Below are 20,114 nucleotides of genomic sequence, written 5' to 3'. Positions count from 1 at the left end.
CGCAGCAGTGCGCACGCGCGCCCGACCCCTCCGCGAGTGGGCACCAGCGCGCATGCGCACCAGAACGGGAGGAGCGCAGAGCGCATGCGCAGCAGGACGAAGCGAGTGGGCGGAGCCAGAGGGGCGGGGCGGGAGGACAGGCTAGGGGCGCGCATGCGCACTAGAGCGGGGAAGAGTGGCGCGCATGCGCAGTAGGACAGAGCAAGCGGGCTGGGCCAGAGGGGCGGGGCGGGGAGGAGCGCGCATGCGCACTAGAGCGGGAGGAGTGTAGTGCGCATGCGCAGTAGGACAGAGCACGGGCCGGCGCCGGAAGGGGCGGGCACGGACCGGAAGATCCGGGGCGGAAGCGGGGCGGAAGGGGCGCGCAGGCGCGGCGCTGGGCTCGATGTCGCGGCGGGCCCTGCGGCGCCTGCGGGGCGAGCAGCGGGGACAGGAGGAGCCGGGCCTGAGCGACCTGGGTCTGGACCCCGGCCCCCAGCGCTGCCGGGAAGGGGCGCCGTCGCGCAGCGGCGTCAGCAACCGCTTCGAGCTGGTGAGGGGGCGGCGGGGGGCGAGGGGAGGCAGCGGCGGTGGGAAGGGGTGCGGGGGTGGCAGCGGATGCGGGAGGGGCTGGTTGGGGTGGTGATGGGGGTGGGAGGGGGTGTGGGAAGAGTCAGTTGGGGTGACAGGGGCGGGAAGGTGGCAGTGGGTGTGGGAGGGGACAGTTGGTGTGATGTGGTGGCAACGAGGGTGGGAAGGGGTGACAAGAGTGGCAGTGGGTGTGGGAGGAGGTATTTGGGGTAGGGGGGTGGCTGTGGTGACGGGTGGCAGCGGCTGCGGGAAACACCAGTTGGCGTGACAGGGGTGGGAAGGTGGGAGGGGGTGTGGGAGGGGACAGTTGATTTGATGGGAGTGGGAGGTGATGAGAATGGCAGTGGGTGTGGGATGTAGTGGCTGGGACTGTAGAAGGCTGAAGGGTGACAGTGATGGGGTGATTCTGGAAGCAGTGACTGGGGAGGGGTTAGGTTTGGCTGGAGGGAGTGAGGAGCCTGGGTGGCAGTGACTGAGAAGAGTGACAGTCCCCCCGGGGAGCCGTGTTTGGGTGGGGGTGAGTGAGCTGATGGTTCTTGGGAGGTGGTGGCTCAGGGACAGCACCCGAGGTGTGACTGAGGGGTCAGGGTGGTGGGTGATGGGGGAGACTCAACTGGGGGGAAGGGAGGGAGCTGGAGCAGGATGGGGTGTGGGGAGGACTCCGGGGCAGCAACTGGGACTACACTGGGAGGGGATGAGAGGGAGACCAGGAGGCACTGGGTTGCTTGGGTCGGGGTGCTGTTGGAGCTAGGCCTGAGTATTGGGATGGCAAAACAGAGTGTGAAAAGATTCTTAGGAATACTCCTGATATCTTCCAAGCCCCATAAGGTCCTGGTGCTGGGGGTTGGAGTCAGGTAGGTCCTAGTGGCACAGATATGTCCTTAGGGTGATGGAACCTGCTCCTTCTTTTCTGGGCACCTTGGCCAACCCTAGAGGTGTCCTCTCCTTCCTGAGGCTTGGCTGTGCGAGTGTACACAAGGTTTATTTCACGGCCTCTTCCAAATGAACAGCAGAGACGTGCTTTTTTCTCTTGGTTGTGCCACGCAGTGGGCTCATCACTGTGATCCTGTGCAAGTTGGTGGGCACAGGGCTCTTCCAGGTGCCTGCTGGGCAGCACAATTTAAATGAGAAATTGTCCCCATGCTTCTGCAGGAGAAGCCAGTCAAGCTCTGTGCGCTGCTTCTGTGGCATTTTCCTCTTCCGTTTGCAGTGGAAGAGATCGGATCCCTGGGGAATTCTGTCCCACAGGCACAGGAGAGAGCAGAGCTCAGGCTCAGCTCTCTGTCTGTCTGTTTGTGCAGATCCCTGCCGAGGAGTCAGAGGATGACCTGCCTTCCGCAGAGGAGCGAGTGGATGCCCGGCTCAGCGAGCAGAGTGCAGCAGAAAGGAACAATGAAGGGGCTGTGACTGGAGAGACTGAAGGCGACGGGCAGAGGGATGGAGAGGAGGCAGAACAGCCAGACCAAACGGTAACTGAACCGCAGGTGTCTGGTGGTGATGGCACTTGCCCTGCAAGGTGCAGAGAGAGATTTCTCATCTCCCTGTCTGTGTGCGCTGAGCAGCTTTGTGGTGACAAGCGTGTTCTGTTTCCCTTGCACCTGGCTTTTGTCAGAGGCTGAGGATGTGAGCTGCAGGGGAGGGACGTGTGCAGGGAGCTTCAACCCAGGTGCTCAGGGCTTCAGATTTGGAGGAGACTTTGCAATTTGATGCTGAGGGTTGCATTTGTGCCGGGGAGACTTTACAGCTGTAGAGAGGAGGTTCCTGAAGAAGACCGTGTGCTGTGTCCTCACGAGCATTGAGGTTAGGCCAAGTGGAAAGCACCGTGGGAGTCTAAAATGCAGGTTGTTTCTCTGGTCCCTTCACTGCATGATTAATTGAGCTCTGCAGCATGTGTGAGGCTAGGCTGGTGGGCAAATGCTCAGAGAAGCGTTTGTTTTGGAGTAGATGATATGAAGGCTCCAAGCAACGTAAACTAAATGTTGATTTACTCTTTTTAGGAGCATTTTGTTGTTGTTTTGTGTTAAGATTCCCTCCTGTGCTCTGTATCTGCTGTGCTGGTTTTGACTAGGGTAGAGTGGATTTTCTTCACAGTAGCTGGTATGGGGCTGCATTTTGGATTTGTGCTGGAAACAGTGTTGACAATACAGGGATGTTTTTCGTGCTGCTGAGCAATGTCTGCACGGAGCAATGGCATTTTCTTCCTCTCACCCCACCCCAGCAGGGAGTGGGTTCCCAAAGGAAAGCTGGGAGGGGACACAGCTAGGACTGCCAACCCCAACTGACTAAAAGGTTATTCCACTCCCTGTGACACAATGTGGGCTCTGCTTAGTTGGTTCTTACATGAGCAGCGGCTCCAGCGGACCCTGACCCAGTGAATTTGATCCGTGAGCCCTGCTGGGTGGACTTACTGCTTCTCGTGAAGTTTCCTGGGTAGAAACCTAGGAGCCCTTGGCAGTCGTTTCCCCACTACTTGATAGAGCCAAATTGGGGCTGTGTGTTCCCCTGTTCTGAAATCAGCTCAGGAGCTGTGGGTTGTTCTGGTAATGCTGTTACTCTCTGTGTTACCTGTCTAGGTGCTGGAAATGTGCTTTTTAGCTCTGTATGCCCTGGGGAAGAGCCAGTGTGGACAGCAGTGTGCCTGTCAGGGTACGGAGTTCCACACAGCATTGTGAGCTGAAGTAGCTCTGTCTGCAGCGACAGGAGCCTGTACAGTGTGGTGCTTTTGGTCAGGTGTTGGTTTTTGTGGGAGTCAGAGTGACTGGTGAAACTTCCTTGCTCACTAGAAAGACAGGAACGAAGTTTATTCTAGACAGCAAAGCAGCACCAAAACGTTTCTTCCACAGTGGGCGTGTCTAAACTGTTTCTTGCCTGATTTTGTACCTCAGACATTGATATGAAAGTCAGCTGAGTTTTAACCCTTGCGTTTGTAAGTCTTTGGTGCTTTCTTTCCACTCACCAGCAAATTTGAAAGATGAATATTGGTTTTATTTAAGTGTCCTGGCATGCTGATCCCTGTGGAGCTACCATGCTCCTCTCTTGCGTGGAGCTTCCTGTGGTCTGTGGGCATGGTCTGACAGCACTTTTGTTTATCATTGCAGCCTACATTGAATAACAAGTCACGAAAGAAAAAAAAGAAAAGGAAAACCAAGAAGCCTTCAGCTGGGGAGACTTTGGTATGTCTGCATTTGCTCTGAGGGTTGGTGACTGTGCCAATTTCTGTATTGGGGCTGACAAAGTAGCTATTTCGAGGTGGCTGCAGAAAAGATTTTGAGGGGAAATTGCTCCTTTTTTGCATTGACTCATTTAAGATAACGAAATGGCAACAGCAGCTTTTGACTGTGGTCCTACACACAGCCAGGACTCACATGGCTCTGCTGGAGATGCTTAGAGTTGAAATCTTCCCAGTGGCATCTTTAGTCTTTCATCATGCTTGGAGGCTTCGCACAGGAGGGGTTACTGTGCGAGGGATTTTGCGTTTTCATTATCTTTTCCTTGCCCTACTTAGGTAGCTTTCCTGGCTCTGCAGAGCTGCGCAGAGCTCTCGCTGCCAGCCATCGTCACACTCCCTTTTCCGTGCACAGCCGAGCACCTTCTCTGTTGTTTGACACCTGATGGCAGAACGCTGGCAGAAGCGTCTGCCAGTGCGTTATCAGCACGTGCACTGCCAGGTGCTCTTCCTGTGGGACCTGGTGAGGCGAGCAAGGGCATGGTGATTCTCTCTAAGCTGTCCACCCCTAAGGAATTGTGTTTGAAAGTGAGAAAAGTATCCAGTGTCTGTGTTTGTGGATAAAGCTATAGGAATGTGTGTGCTTGAATATATTTAATCTGCTTGAGCTAGGCTGGAAGTCTAAATGGATTACAGCCATTGGTCTTTTAAATTGAATAGAAATAAAATTCAAGTGCGAGCTGGTTTTCTGCTAAGGTTTAAGAGTCGTAACTGTTTGCTTGGGGAGATCCCTGGCTAAACATCCTGAGCCACAGGATGCTTCAGTATAAACAGGTGAGCTATGACTTGTGTGGGTGCCCACCTGGCCACATCCTCTGTGGGAGTTCAGCTGGGTGAGCTCAGGAGTGAGTTGCTACGGTAGAGAAGCTGGTTGAAGAGCCAGTCTCTTCTCCTGCTTTGAGAGGAACAAGCAATAGTGTCACATCTGCCATCTGTAGGCTTTAGGGAGTCTTCATACCTAGAACCAGGCAGTTTGATTTGCTAGCTATAGATAATACTACCTTGTTCATGTACTTAAATGCAAGGCACTTTATAAATGTTTCGTGTATTCGCTCCACGCAGCGTGGCTATATTTAGTTGGAAAAGGCAAGCTTGGGTGTCATGAATGGAATTCCATGTTCCACCCACATACATCGTGAGGATGTGAAAGGGCTGCATAAGAAATGCATCACTTGCTCTTTGTGGGGAGATGTAGAGGAAAATCAGGATAAGTGTTACACAACTGTTTTATGTGCACTGCTGGATATATTCTGTGGGTTGTTAGAAGATGGGGAAGGCGAGAGCAGGGAGCATTAGAGCTGGGTTAAACTCACGCGAGTGTTTGATATCTTATTAGAGAGGTCACAGCAGTAGCTTAATGTTTCCATAGAGAGTAGATGGTCAAAGCTGATTATTTAAAGATTTGTGATTTTAATCAGCACCCCAACATTTCATAATATTATAGGGATTGTAGTATCAGTAAACCAGACAAAGCCCAGCGAAGGCTGGGTAGGAAGAGCAGTGGTGACTCATTCTGTAATAACTGCCTTGTATTTGCGTGTGCCTATCTTAAGGAAGATAATGACCTGGAAAACATTGATAACCTGCTGGAGAAGATTGAGGATACCAATGGGCTGTCACAGGAGACCCAGAGCGGAATAATTGCTGACAGCAGGCCCCTGCTCTACGTAGAGCACAGGTAGTGCTTGCTTGCTTCCTTCCAGGTATTGGCCTTGGGTATGAAAAGGATATCTGTTCCCTCAGGAAAGGGAATTGGGAGCCTTCCAATGTGATCTGGCTATGAATTCAGGACCTTGCTTCAAAGGGGTTGTGGTAATGGTTGTGCACATCCCCGTTTTTAACTGCAGCTTGTAGAGCTGTGTTTGGCTTTGAGTGGTGACTGATATTCTCTGCTGTCAGTCCTTGTTTGAGTGGGCGAATGGACCAGATTAGCTTCCAGGGATGCCTTCCAGCCTAAAATACTCTGTGACGCTGTAGGAGGATCGTAGCAGAGCTGCTGAGAGCCCTGATGCATGAAGCTTTGACATCAAATTCACCTGGCGAGGTGGCTGGCTGCATTCAAACTGTGAACAGCAGGGCCTAGCACAGCATGTGCTGTCCTCTGAGATCTGAGCACTGCCAGGATGTAGTGTCACCTGGAAAGCTGGTTTGACTTGTCTCACTTTTCCCACATGTCACCATCAACAAAGCAGACTAAGTGCCAAGTGTGTCCAAGAGCTGAAGAATGGATTGGCTTCAGACTCGAGGCGTGTAACACCTGAGCCTGTTGGGAATGGGCTGGTTGGTGGGTCCAGTGTGTTTCAGAGCCCTGGGCTGGTGTAGACACTGGCAGCTCTTTTTGTTTCTGGAACAAGCATTTCAATTTGTGGCTTGGTCCAGGTTTGGAAACATCAAAACTGAGTCTAGGCTGGTGGGCACTCGGTGCTAGTGCAGCTCGTTCAGGGACACGTTGGTAAAGACAGGAATATCTGTTTATCTTGAGGTGGTTTTAAGCCTCAGTGATATCTCTGGTCAGGTAAACATTGTTCAGAAACCTCTGAGAGCTGCATAATCTCCGAGTGAGTGAGGGTTGGCAGTGCTGGATCTCAGCCTTCCCACTCCCTCTTCAAGCCCTGCTCGCTGGATGGCAGAGAGAGCCCCCTCTCACCTACGCCTCCTTTCTCTGGGCCAAACGGTAGATCAAGAAAACTGTAGGTGTTGTCATGCTTTGATGCAAGATCTTTGTATTTTAAAAATGTGTTTTAAGCCTTGTCAGCCTCTGTGCAGTGATTACGGTGCTTGCCCTAAATTACAGGCTGCCACTGCTAGGCTCGGCAGGAGATATCTTGTGTTTTCCAGGCACGCATACCCCAGGTGTGCGATCCTGACTGGCAGCTGGCCTGGGAGTGTCCCAGACTGAGGCCCCAGCTGCCCTGGAGAGGGCAGCAGAGGTATTCCCCAGCTCAGCGTTGTTCAGTAACAGTGCGTGAGGGAAGCGTGCATGTGATTTCAGTGTTTCTGTTCTGATCATTTTTAGTCTCCTTTCTGTACGGTGACAGTTCAGGGGCTTGGCCAGAGCAGTTCACGATACAGAGCATTTGGCATTGGTGGAAAGGTTTTGCCTGTGAGACTTTTGGTTATGTTTAACTGACAATAGCTTTTCTTTCTTGTTTAAACCTTCCCAGAAACTTGAATCCAGAGAACGAGTTGAAGAGATACTTTGGGGCTCGCGCTGTTCTTGGTGATCAGAGGTTAGTCTGGAATTTAATATTAAATCCTTCCAAATTCTGAGTCGGTGTTTCTGTCTTTCCCTTGGTATGGCTTGCTGAGCTCCCAGTGCCTCATCTGGGCAGGGAATCCAAGGTTCAGGATGTATTACTCATTTAGCAGTCACTTTTTGGTACAGGAGAGTTTTGGGTTTTTTGTGATATGTGGGAGTAGAGGAGTAAGAGCTCTTAAGGCTTTTGTGAACGTTTGCTTTTTCTTCTGTTGGTTTCCCCTCTAATTTACTGTCAAACACCCTTCTAAAGTCCTTTCACTTGAATTCAGAGTATAGACTCTTAGGTTTTTTTTTTCCCCTTTAGCATTTGTCACTTGCTGCTATTTCCAAGTCTTTGATGTCCTACAGAGTGGACTCTAAATACTTTCCAGAGGGTCTCATGCACTTGCTTTCAGGGCCCCAGGAACCTACTGCTGCTTGGGTGTGAGGTCTTTATGCGATTACCCATTGCACTGTGGTCAGCTTTATCCAGAGATCCCCGCTTTCATGAGCTGCTTGAAAAATGGGCACATAAGCTCAAAGCTGTGATAATGGAAGCAGAAGCCTTCTCTGAGAGAGTCTATGAAGAATATTTAGTGCTTGAGGGAAATGAAGAAACCGTCCCTTACTGAGGAGACATGACTTTCTTAGACTGGCCTTGATTTCTGAATTCCTCCCATCCTGAACCAATAAATTGGTTGCATTTGTGAGTACAGCTTAAACTAAGTCAGTTGACTTGTGAAAGCACTGCTGGGGTGAGAGATGAGTCAGAGGAACGTGGGGCTCTCTTAATTGGACCTGGGATGCTGTTTGAAGCAAAGAGGCAGCTGAGAATTTGGCAGGAATAAAAACAGGGGAGAGAAGCTATTGAAGTGCAAGTGCTGGAGGCACTGGCTGGCCCAAAGAGAAATGGTTGAAGTAAGACAGAGCCTGAGTGAAGGTATGTTATGTCTTGAAGGCAACCATGTTAAAGCTCTGGGTAAAAGCTCCATGTGGCAGTGCTGCAGCTGTTAAATAGGTTGGCTCTCTTTGTTTTTTTTCCTGTATCATCCCTTTTCTGGCTGGTTTCAGCCCTCCTCATTCTGTTAGCATAGAGAAACTGTGACCTCTCCTATTTATTCCTTCAGGCCAAGGCAAAGGCAGCGCCAGAATGTCCGTGGCACGTGGCTGACTGCTCCCGACAACTCCTGGCCACGCTACACCAGCACAGGTGAGGCTTTCAGTGCCACCTCCCCAAACACCACACTGCTGCTAGCTGCTGGGGCACACCAGTCGTGTGCACATGTTGGCACAGGCAGCTGTTCCTGCCAGCCTGTCTTTCCTAGAGCCTCCACACGTGGAAAGCAGAGCTGGTTTCATCAGCTGCCAGGCCCACGCTTTGTGCTGGCTGATGCAGAGAGGGAACTACTCATCAGCTGATGGAAATACCTCCTTTCTCAACAGAGAGGACTCTGTTGTACTGTATCTCAGCATTTGAGCATTTTTTCTTCCCTTATTGGAGGTAGCAGGTGATAAGTACTTCTTCCCATACTGCAATCTTGCTGAATAATGGGAAATATCCATGGGAGAGCAAGCTGTCTGGGCTTCTTGGATGGGTTTCAGACTTCAGGAGGAGGGGAAGGAGTGAAATTCTCTGTGAGATTCTGAAAACACATCTGGCTTTGTACTCAAAGGCGTGAATGAGCTTTTGGTGTGATAAGAAAGCAGAAGAGCTTCTCTTGCTGCTTGTGCTCGCGGGCTGGTGGCAGCGGTACCCACGTCTCCCATGCCCCCTCTAGGTATCACCATGCAGCTGTTGGAGACCAGGAGGGGAGTGCAGTACTTCACGTTTGAGCACCATCGCAAGTACCAGCAAGTGCAGCTCCTCTTCCTGAAAAATATAGAGTCCATGGACCCCAACAGCGTTGTGGTATGTTATGAAATTGCGTTGCGCATACTGTTACTTCCTGCTTTCCTGTAGCCCCTTTTCCTAGCAGGGGAAGTGGGCTGAAGCATCCTGGTGCTTATTTTTGGCCAGTGTCATTTCAAGCAGTAGAGCCCTGTGCCCAAGGCTGCATTGCTTGCTGAGCTCTGCTTTTGCCATATTCATGAGATAAGTGACCATCTTGGTGCAAATGAGATCCAGAGGCTGGTGGCCGAGCCTTGGTAGCTCTGCCCCAGTGCGTGCCAGGTAGCCATCTGAGAGAGGAGCCGTAGGAACCAATCAGTTGGCTGAAAGGGTAAGAATAAAGCTCCTTTGTCTCAGCTCTTCGGCTGGGAAAGGAACAATATTGTGTAAATCAATCTTTAAATGGTAATCTAAACTAACAGCTGTTCTATTTATAAACTCTTGCATGGATCAAAAATGTCTTTTCTTGGTATTTCAGCAGAACCGTCTTTGTGTTGAAAGTTCTTCATGCGTGTCCAAGCTCATTAAACTGTGTGGTAACATTTATAGTTTGTAGCTATAAGCAACAGCAAAATTGCTCCGTGCCATACTGAACCATAATTGAGGTATTTTTGCTCTGAAAACCCTGGCCACATGAGCTTGGATATATGCCCTGGAGAAGTTTCTTGAAGAGGCCATTGTCTACTAAATAAAGTTTACTTCCTTCTGCTTTCCCACCCTCTGCTCGTGGCCACCGCTCTCTCCAGCTCATCAATTCTGCCTGCTGAGTGGGCTGAGGGATTCACATTAAGTGATGGAAAGTAATTCTTGTGCAGCACTGATGAATCTGAGATCCAGTGTCCTAAGGACAGCTCAAACGGTCTCACACGGCTGTGCAGAGCAGGGCTGGTTTTCTGTGGTACATTTTGGCTCTGTCCTTGTTAAGTGGGTCTGGCTACATTTGAAAGTATTCCTACAGCTTCGATTTTTCTGATTTTGTGTTACGGATAAAATCTAATAGGCAGGGGTTTGCAGATGCCAGAAGTACTTAAAACCCACAATCAGTTTCTGTGACAGCCACAGTTATACATAGCAGCAAGGCATATCCAGGCTCCAGCTATGGTTCCAGCATGCAGCACATCATCTGGGGGCAGAGTCCTGCTCAGTAAGTGTTTTTCTGCTCTTGCCAGTGGGTTAAAAGGGTTTTGTTTGTGACGTTGTGTAAGTGCATGAAGAGCACTTTACCCATCACAGTGACCCTAGGTGCTCCATTTCTTCCAAGAAGAAGGACTGGAAAGGAACTTAATAGCAAGCAAGGAAGGGGTAAAATGTCAGGCAAGTGGCACTGAGGCAAAGGTGCTGGGCTGGGACAGCCTAGAGCGTAAAGGTTTTGTTGTATAGGTGGGCATGCTGGCTGGGGTACCATACCCTCCTGATGTACATTCTGGAGATTTCAAAGCCATATTTTTTTCAGCTTGTCGGGGGCGGAAAAGTCCCAAAATTAAACTTTGAGGACATTTGAAGTAGCTTCAGTTACTGAAACTGAATTTTAGGTACTTGGGCAAAGCAGCCCATTTATAATATAACTAGCGAATGCAGAGGTTTTTGAAGTGTGCTTAAACTTATATTCTGAAGTCTGGAAAAAAGTATTTTTAATCCATTACCAGTCAGGATCTGGATCCTAGAATTGTAATAGATATGTCAAAACGTCCTCTCAGTACCCAGAGGAAGCAAAAGCCTGATCAAATGCTCAGAAGTGTTAAGGGATAGAGAATAAAACAAAAATGTAATTATGCCTGCTGCCTGCGTCTTGTATATTTTGTGCAGTTCTGAGCTGTCACCTTCCAAAGGAGGTGGGAAGAGATTCAGAGTAGGACAGCAAAGATGATCAAAGGCCTGGCACGATCTCTGCACTGGAAAAGCTGGGTCGGCTGGGAGGGAGGTGCCTGAGGGAAGCTGTGATTGAGGGCTCAGATCCTGCGTGGGGTGGGGAGAGATCTTCTTGCTGTCCCTTCCAACACGAGGATGAAGCTGGCAGGTTGGGGCAAAGAAAGTTTTTCTGCATTGTATGCTTAAGTGATGTCTTTCTGTATGGCAGTTTGTGGGTCGGTTAGTGAACAAATTCCCAGGAGGAGGCCCTGTTAATATTAGTGGCATCTCTAACAGTGGGGGTCCCTGAACCCCTAAAGGCTGGCAGATGGGAGTCATCACATGTGCCCAGCTTTGTTCCCTCTTTCTCACGCATCTGCTTTTGGTGATGGGGCAACACGGACCTCTGCTCTGACCCAGTGTGACTTTTTAGGTTCTTTTAAATCCATAGTTTTAGTCTTCTCTGTGAGGTGCGTCTCCAGCCTTGCCCTACAGTCTGAGTGTTGTCTCTCTGATGGTATGGAACAGGGTTTCTTCACCTTCAGTCCGAGAGGCAAGAACAGCTCCTCTCTCTTACAGGGTCAGGGCATTGGCCTCCTTGCCACACTTAGAGAGCTCGCTTTGTAGGCAGAGTGCATGAGAAAGCTGTGATCTCTGCCGTCGCGTAATCAAGCTCATGCTCTTCTGTAGCCTCTGCTTCAGGCGCTGGAACCGTACCATGTGGACTCCCTTCTGCTGCTCAGCGATGCGTACCGGATGCAGGAGGATCAGGAGATGGCCCGTGAGCTCATAGGTAAGAGCAGAAGTGAGGTGCGATGTCCTGGCATGAATTAGTAATAAGGATCTTTTGGTTTAGTTTTGGGTTTGTTTCAACAGAGAAGCAGCAAACCAGAAGGGTTGGTTTGGCTCCATGTCTGTGACTTTGGGCTGTGGGTGCTTGGCCTTATGTGATCCTCCAGACCAGCAGCTTTTGCTGGAGGCTTTTAAATAGAGCCAACGTGCTTATCTGGGGCAAAGCACATCAGCATTCACCTTCAAAATGAATGGAAGGATTGTCTGAACACGGGGGAAATCTTATCTGTAGGACATCCCTTGCAGGCAGAGGGTTTGCTTTAGTGTCTACTGGGTCCTACAGTGTGAGGGGTTTCTCCAGGAAGCCTGTGCCCTAGGCAGGGAGCCTGCCCAACCCTCCAGGACAGCCTGCCTTGCTCTCCTCTGACCAGCACATTGCAGGTCAGCACGTCAGGCTTTGCTCCTTAGGGCAACACCAGCTGTGTGGGGGCAGGATGCATCCTGGAGGATTGCTGCCCCTTGGGCTGCTGCGCTGCGTTTTTTTGTGTCTGAGTTATCCTGTTTGGTAACCAGGGCATGTGCTTTCCAGCATGATAGGAGGGGCCAGAGGTGAAGTGAGGATAGATAGGATCTTTGGCTTTCCCATGTGAAGGCAGTTATGGCAGAAGCAGCTGTACCAACCTCAATCCCAGACCCTCTCCGAAAGAATTACTTTACACAAGCAGAGCATGACCTAATGCCCGCAGAAAGGAATAAGGCTTCCTTGCCTGGTTATCTGCTGGGACCATGTACTCTGAAGTAGCTTTTCGCCTTGCTAGGCTGAGAAGAAGCTTATTTTACGGTCTGTGAGCACTAGACCTCTCAATTATCAGTGTCTTCTGGGCTAAGTCAGCTGCTGTTTTGTGAGCAGCGTGCTGGGGTGGCGGTGGGCCCTGACGCTGTCCTTGCTGTCTGCAGAGCAGGCGCTGTACAGCCTGGAGTGCTCCTTCCACCCCCTCTTCAGTCTCACCAGCGGGACCTGCAGGCTGGACTACCGGCGGCCAGAGAACAGGTAGGCAGCATGCCTGCCTGCCCCACATCTACCAGAGAGCTGTCGCGGCGTGCCCTGGCCTACTTTGGACACGGAGACCCAAATTCACAGCATCTGCTGCGTCATTTGCGCTGGCGAGCAGTGGCAGGGGGACCTTGAATGTTCCTTTCTGTCAGAACAAGCTCTGCTACTCAACAGTCGGTGGCAGTGCCCCTCAGCAAGGCAACAGCGGGACTCCCGAGATGCATGCTTGAGTACAGGCAGTTCAGGCGCTGAGGTTTCATTGCAAAGCATCCTCTTTCCCGAGGGACTTTTTATTGGAGCGTTAACTGTTCCTCCCCGTCACATCCTTCTCCTGTGATTAGTACCCCTTAGCCCAGAACGGTGTGTATTTTTGTCACAAAAATACTTTATGGCTGTTCTTGGACACTTATGTGCTGCCTGCCCAGCATTCATCCCCAGCATTCACACTGCTTCTGGCCCACCTCTTTATGTAATGACAGCTCTACAGCTGCGGGGAAAGGTGACTTTATTCTAGGAATTTTCCAGTCAGCTGACCCAAGTCATCCCTCCCAAACTGCTGTACCTGGAGGTAGCTCAGATTTCCAGCAGCTGCTCGCTGATGGGCTTCGTGCTGTCTGGGACTTGAGTGCTGCTATCTGCATTTTGCCTGATTTGAGTGTTAGTCCTCCCTGTGCGCATTTTCTGCGCGCTGTGTCCCCATCCACGCATGACTGGGACAAGGAAGGATGCAGACTCTGTGGATTTACTTCTTTCTCTTGTCCTCAGTTGTCAGGAGGTCAAGAGCACAAGGCTGTGGGGCCTTGGGGAGCAGGGATGGAGCAGGACGTGGCTTAGTTATCCCTATAGTTGCACAAAGAGACTGAAAAAAAAAATATGGGAATACGGGTGGTCTGTGACGTCCTGTACTGCACCAGGCTGGGTTCCATGGACACCCCTAGCTGCACACTGGTGCTGATGCTTGGGAAAGAGGAGCTGGGGCTGACCACGAGTCCCTGTTCTTGAGTGGCACAAGGTGCTTCTCTCCAAATTTGCCTTGTAAAGTCTGCTTGTGTTCCCCACATAGGTCTTTCTTCCTGGCCCTCTTCAAGCACATGATGCTTCTGGAGAAGAGAGGCTGTCCCCGGACAGCCCTGGAGTTCTGCAAGCTGATCCTGAGGTAGGTGCCCCTGCAGAGGGCTGCACCCCATTCCATTGGGATGGGGTAGGGTGTCTCAGCCTTGGGGGAGCATGCTTCAAACAACACACCAACCCTAACCCAGACATGATAAAAATGCCAGGGGTGTCCTACTGCTGCCAGGCATGGTGGGGTCTCGTTTCCACTCCTTACAGATGCAGTGTCACAGGGTAGTTTTGAGCATATACTCTTCTCCGTGGTGCTGCTATGGAGAGAGGTGATTGTTGAGAAGGGGGTTTAAACACATGGCCTTTGCTCTTGACTGTTGAGCTATGGGCTTGGCTGGTCTATAGGGCCTGGGTCTCTGCAGAGCAGATGTACAACGGTGCCTTCAGCCTGCTTGGTTTGTGACCATTGATCCTCCTCATGGCTGCTGACAGCAGGACTGTTTTCCCCTTGCAGGGACGCAGACCAGGCAGGATGTTGCACTGTCATCCTGGCCACGCAGGAACGATTTTGTTCCCATTATCTCCACTTGCTGACTCATGGAAGCTCTCTGGATGCTAGTGGGAAAGTCTTGTTTGACTTAGAAATAAGAACAACTACTTAAGCTTTTGTGATGCTGATTTTTTTTCCTCCCCTTGTGCTCCCCTCCCTCTGAAGCCTTGATCCAGAGAACGATCCACTGTGTGTGCTGCTGATAATTGATTTTCTGGCCCTTCGAGCTAGAGAATACACCTTCCTGACCCGTATGTTCCAGGAGTGGGAGGTGAGTTGGCAACAGAGAGGGGGGAGCTGGTATCTGGGGTTCCCCACCTGGGTTGGGCTGGAGGGGGCAGTTGGGCCACAGAGCAAGAGGTTTTCCTGGCCACCTTAGCCCTTAGAGGGCCGTCCCATGGCCAGGCTGGCATCCCAGAATCACTGGAATGACCCTCAAAGGCTGTGGTGTTTGTTCTTGTAATCCTGGTACCCTGCAAACAATTGAACTCAGAATTGCTTACTCAGTTGTGGGGGCACCGAGCCAGAGGCTGGAAAGTAACTTAATCCAGCAAGCAAGAAACCCCACCCTGTGTGCAGCCCAGCCACATCGAGATGGTTCTGCATAGCATCATTTCTCAGCAAATCTGTCTCTTTGATCCTGCAGAGTCACCGGAATTTATCTCAGCTGCCCAATTTTGCCTTCTCTGTGCCGCTGGCCTATTTCTTCCTGAGCCAGCAGGAGGAGCGCTCGGAGCTGGAGCTAAGCCAAGCCCGGGAGAAAGCCGCCCAGCTCATCCAGCTCGCATTGATCATGTTCCCAAGCGGTAAGTCTGTCCCCACCGGTAAGTCCGATCCTGCAGGCTTTGTTGCTGTCTTCATCTGTGAGAGCGAAGGCTGGATTCCAGGCAGTCAAATGCCGAGGCAGCAGTTTGCCTGTGGGTTGCAAATGGTATTTGCCTCCGTCTGTGGGAGATGGGAGCTCTGACTCCGAGGGTGACACAGGGACGGGTGCTGCTGTACCTGCCTGTGGTGTGCTGGTGGGATTCAGCCTTCCTGCACCGTGGCAGAGCTGGTGAGGACAGTGGAACTGGGTAGTACCCCCGCGGCTGTGAGCCCTTCATGTACTAGGAAGAGCACAGTGACTTCTCCCTGCTGTGCACCCTCCTCAGAGCAGCTGATGTCTCTTTATTAATGATGGTCACAGAAGTGCAAGTTGGGGGAGGATGAGAACCAGAGTCTTGGAGCAGGAAAACGTTTCACCCCAGGGTTGCCCAGATCAGAGACAGTGAGTCTCTCTTGGTTTTTCCTCCGAGGCACTGCTCTGCTTTAGATGTGCTTTCTGTGGGTGTCCATCACTCTTGCTTTCATCCAGTTGGAGCTGCTGTCCATGAAAGGAGATATACAGGCCCTTTGGGCCTGGGGGAGGGTGTGCCTTTATAGGCAGGAATAACCAGCTCTCAAACAGAGGTTTAGTTTGTGTTGGCTGAAACCATTTTTTTTTTTTTTTGCTGCTTGTCATGGTGACTGAAATAAAACCCTTGTTCAAGTTCAAAGGCCAGCAAAGTTATGTGCAGAAAATCGCACCTTATTTCACTGGGGGAAGAAAAAAGTTTGTTGTTCTTTTTTGTTTACTCTGGATCTATTTCCATCATTGGCACAGAGATCAAAACACAGCATAATCCCCAGCAGCATCCTCACACCCTCCTTGCAGGGGTCCTTGTTCGGTGCCCTGGTGGGGTGCTGGCCCCGCAGCATGGGTCTGTCTCTCCGCAACCCTGGCAGTGGTGAATAGCTGCTCCCTGGTGCTTCTTGCTGGACTGTTGAAAGTGAGCTGTGTGTCTTTCTCCCGCAGTTCTTATGCTGTTGTTAGATCACTGCAGCGTGCAGCCTGATGCCAGGGTCGCCTCCCATTCCTTTTTTGGGCTGAATGCTCAGATAAGGTAAGCGCTGGACATATTCTCGGTAAAGAGGAGGAATCGATTTTGTTGTTAGTGGGGTTTTTGCTTGCTCAGGCAGCTAATGGAGTTACAGAGCTGCAAAGGAGGATATTTGGTTTTCCTGAGTAGGCTGTTAGATGGTTTGATAATGGATTCCCATAAAGGCCACCGATAATGCTAATAGAGCCGCCTCACCTTAATGTGGACGGGTCAGAAGTTCATACTGAAGCTTGTGAGTACATGTAGTGAGAGCGAACATTTGAGTGCTCTCGGGGCAGGCTGTCTCCTACCAGTCTGGGTTTCCCTGACACGTGGTCCTCCTAAACATGCAAATGGTCTCCCCCTCGGGTCAAGGCAGCGTTCACTTTCATCTCATGGTTATGCTCATTCCAAAAACGGACAGAGGCGGAAGAACTGGTGAAGGTAGATGGAAATAGCAAAGCAGGGAGCCTGCAATTCCTCCCTCTGTGTTCTCACGCTGAAGTGCGGTGCAGAAACGAGCCCTTGCCAGCCAGCCACAGGGCCATGAAGGCAGGAAGGAGGAGAGTGCCCTGAATAACAACTGTCTCCCATAGCCAGCCTCCCGCCTTGAACCAGCTGACATCCCTCTACGTGGTAAGGACTCACTCCCTGTGGAAGGACCCGGCCGTCATGGCATGGCTGGAGACCAACGTCAGTGAGGTGCTGCACATGGTGGATGCCCAGGACCCTCTGGTGGAGGATGCTGAGCACAAGTGAGTGCAGCAGGTGGAGGTGAGCGGCTCTCATACCAGGCTTGGGCGCTGAAAGATGGCGACAGATTGGATGAGAGGGGCTCTGCAGACAAGAGAGGAGCCCTGTCCTGAGCAGGGCTTGCTTAGAGCCCTGCAACTGCCAACCTGATAGCAGCTGCTGATGCTAAGGGTTACACCATAGGGCCAGGAAGGCAGAGGCTCTTCTCCCCTACTTTGCATAAATGTGAATTAAGAGCTGCATCTCTCTTTTACTGGGGAGTGTGTGTTGTACTGGATTCCTCCAGCCTCAGCTGTGTGCCCTGGAAATTGCCTGGGAAGGCGGAGGAGTTGCTGCTGGCTGGGAGGGGTGGGGATGGCTGCACAGCTCACGGGCATTTATTGCACAGGGCAGGCGAGTGCTTAGAAACACCTTACAGCTCTGAGAAGCAGGAGAGAGAGGTGTCAGTTCTTGTCCTAAGCTGAAGTTGGTTGCTCTGCTGACCTGCAGAGGAACAGGGCTGGTGAAAGTCATCTATGCAGTGTCTGAGCTGTTCCACTCTTTTGTCTGAGGTCAGCAGCTGTCAAGCGGCTTTGGTTTTGCCGTGAGCCATCTCTGTTCGATACAGCCTGTGCTCCCAGAGCCAGCGATGAGGATGACAATGCACCTAGAGAAGCAGAAATGCAAAGCTCACTGTGCTGAGGCATGCTTGGTGCAATCCGCTGTCCTCCCTGCTTTAGGAGGAAGATACGGTACCAGAGCGCGCCCAGGAATATCTACCGGCACATCGTCCTCTCTGAGATCAAGGAAGCCATGGCAGCTCTGCCTCCGGTGAGGGGCCCTGATGGGACACAGGCGGTGGCACTGTGTGGCGTGATGACACTCGCGTCCCTGCTGCACACGTGGATGCTGGGCATGTCTTAAACCCCAGCCAACACCAAGAAACATTGGCCCGTATGCACGGCTCCCAGGGCTGGCACACGATGGGCACATGTGGGCAGGCTGGGCTGCAGCTGCTGCCTGGCTGTTGCATGCCCTGATATTAAGGGCTGTCCAACTGGTCCGACTGTCTCTGTGCCTCGGTGTTTGCTGCTGCTGGCAAGGCAGCCCTCACTCAGTCTTTCTTCTCCCCCCACCCTGCAGGAGGTGACCTCGCAGCCTGTGATGGGGTTTGACCCTTTGCCTCCTTTGGACTCCATCATTTCCTACACTAGACCGGAAAGGTACCTTTTCTACCTTTTGTTTCTGCGCTGGCACAGCTGCCGTGTTCCCAGCGCTCCCTCCGCCCCGGGCCTGGGTGCCTGTGGATGCTCGGAGCTGGCATCCTCCTCCACCTCAGAGGAAGAGCAGCCTGACTTGTAGTGCTCGCCAACGGGCAGAGCGTACAGGCAGGACTGGTCCTGCTGCCTTTCCTCGGTGGTCACTGTTGGAAACAGCAGCTGCTCACAGCCATTAAGGCAAAGGCCACTGAAAAACTCTGGCTGTTTCTTAACTGAGGTGGTTTGGGGTCAATACGTTTCTAAGCACAGCCAGCCGTGGTGCTCAGACACCATGGAGGTGAGGTGAAGCCTGTATCTGTCGTGCACTGTCTGAGCTCAGAGCAAGCCTGCAGTGCTTTTAGTAACTGGCCAGCTGCTGGCTTCCTGGCATCAGAAATCCCCTGATATCCTGTTTTGGGGCTGGCTCTGTTTGCTGTGGGCAGCGTGGTTCTCTCCAGCACCTCTGCACTGTCTCTGCCCCAGCAAGAGGTCCAGTACTGAAGCTGCCCCTCTAACCATGGTCTGACTTCTGTCTTTCAGAACAAATCATCCGTCCAACGAAAGCACTTTATCTCTCTTCTTCCGCTCCCTGTTGCCAAATTTTAACTTGCAGGTATGTGCAATCAGCTGCTGCGGGCCGATCAGAGCACACTTTTGCTGTTGGCACACGAGTTTTCCACTGCACAATGTTTCTGCAAAGGGAGTGGCTCTTGGCATATGCAGTGTGTAAACGTCAGGTTGCAGAGCAGCCTGATCTTTTTGGCAAGCGGCATTGTCTCCTCTCTCCCTGCCTGCTGCAGACGGGCAGGCAGCTCCCTGCCTCTGTGCTCCAGCTCTTTTCTCTTGCAGGGGGATGCGAGGCACGATGGGGATGAAGAGGCTGGAGCAGGGCAAGACCTTAACCAAGGGGTGAACAGGCTCATGGCAGCCATGCGGGACATGCTGGCAAACATCCAGTTTCAGGAACCACCCCGAGATGACAATCCGGAAGGCGATGGAGAATGGGATTGAGCCAAGAGTGTGCATTTTCCCTCACCCCTCTGTAATCACCCCTATGGCTTGTGTCCAATAAAGTCTCACAATCCCCGGGCACCCCCTCTTGCTAGGGGCGTGGGCTCTGGTTGGGGGGGCACCGCAGGCACATTTCTTATCTCTCGGTGGGGGGCAAGGGCTGGTGGAAGATGGCAGAGCTAATCTACAGCAGCTGTCCCTTGGCCCCAAGTCAGCTTAGGCCCCTTCTGGCCTCAGCCAAGCACATTTGCTGTCCCATTCCCCTGCCTGCTCTTCTCCTGGTCTTGTGTTTAGTGGCTGGATGCTTTCGTTGTCTGTGGCTCCTGAGCCGTGCTGCCCTTTGTGCTCTTCCCCAGCCTGGAGCTTCCTTCCCTCTATGAAATGCTCCAGGCCCTGACAGCACTGGACCTTCCAGCTTGCTAATAAAGGGCTTGTGGTCTTCACTTCATCATTTAGGGTGCAGAGGGGCAAGCCAGGTGCTTCCTGGGAGCTGCACCTCTGTGCTTCCTGAGGTCTGCAGGGAGTGGCTCTTTCCTGTGCTGTAGCTGCTTCATCATGCTGGGAGCGGAAAAGATTCCCCCCCTTTGTCTCCTTTCCCCCACCCCTTCTTTCTCCACCTTCACCTTGTAGAGCCGGGAATGAGGTCAGCTGCGCTCAAACCCTTAACTCATCTTTGCTGCCCGGAAAGCATTTTCCCATTTCTGCTGTGTAACGGTGTGTGCGGCTCTAACGCTGAGCTGGGCTGCGCTGCCCGGAATCAATCCTCCCGGCTTTCGCAGTGGCTGCTGCATCTCCTCCCTGGGGAGCAGTGGGGCTGGGGCCAGGGCTGGCTGGGCTGAGTGCTGCAGCGCAGACCCCAGGGGTCAGCCCAGCCTGCCCTCTCCCCGCTGGCACATCTGAATCCCGCAGCTCGAAACCCCCGTCTGCTCCCCTGTGCCTTGGGTTTGCATCGCTTGGAGTTGCAGACTCTGCATTTTCTAGCTTTG

At 52.0% G+C, this 20,114-nt stretch overlaps 1 protein-coding gene across 3 annotated transcripts; it reads left to right on the top strand.

Moving 5' to 3' along the window:
- Positions 1-349: 349 nt before the first annotated feature.
- On the top strand, positions 350-19,254 carry TCF25 (transcription factor 25). Of its 3 annotated transcripts, none has more exons than XM_069868687.1 (18): positions 350-532; positions 1,872-2,039; positions 3,669-3,743; positions 5,350-5,474; positions 6,961-7,026; positions 8,162-8,244; positions 8,813-8,943; positions 11,461-11,563; positions 12,520-12,613; positions 13,680-13,772; positions 14,394-14,499; positions 14,875-15,034; positions 16,063-16,150; positions 16,723-16,881; positions 17,599-17,689; positions 18,002-18,081; positions 18,658-18,730; positions 18,967-19,254. In XM_069868687.1, exons 1-18 carry the CDS (start codon positions 386-388, stop codon positions 19,126-19,128), a joined length of 2,004 nt encoding a protein of 667 aa, XP_069724788.1. In that variant the 5' UTR covers positions 350-385; the 3' UTR covers positions 19,129-19,254. The 3 variants fall into 3 exon arrangements, with proteins under 3 accessions (XP_069724788.1, XP_069724790.1, XP_069724789.1); XM_069868689.1 differs by having other exon boundaries at positions 18,951-19,077; XM_069868688.1 differs by lacking the exon at positions 350-532 and adding an exon at positions 1,421-1,549.
- The last annotated feature ends 860 nt before the right edge of the window (positions 19,255-20,114 follow it).

Source organism: Phaenicophaeus curvirostris, chromosome 14, assembly GCF_032191515.1.
Source record: "Phaenicophaeus curvirostris isolate KB17595 chromosome 14, BPBGC_Pcur_1.0, whole genome shotgun sequence".
In the NCBI taxonomy this organism is placed as follows: domain Eukaryota; kingdom Metazoa; phylum Chordata; class Aves; order Cuculiformes; family Cuculidae; genus Phaenicophaeus; species Phaenicophaeus curvirostris.
This window is presented reverse-complemented; position numbering and strand designations above follow the sequence as displayed.

What these genes read in the sequence shown, in the direction of transcription:
- TCF25 (XM_069868687.1), top strand. Translation starts at nt 386, where the DNA reads ATGTCGCGGCGGGCCCTGCGGCGCCTGCGGGGCGAGCAGCGGGGACAG. An exon ending in CAGAACAGCCAGACCAAACG is followed by an intron (nt 2,040 to 3,668) that starts GTAACTGAACCG and finishes TTATCATTGCAG; the next exon opens with CCTACATTGAATAACAAGTC. An exon ending in TGCCAAATTTTAACTTGCAG is followed by an intron (nt 18,731 to 18,966) that starts GTATGTGCAATC and finishes TTTCTCTTGCAG; the next exon opens with GGGGATGCGAGGCACGATGG.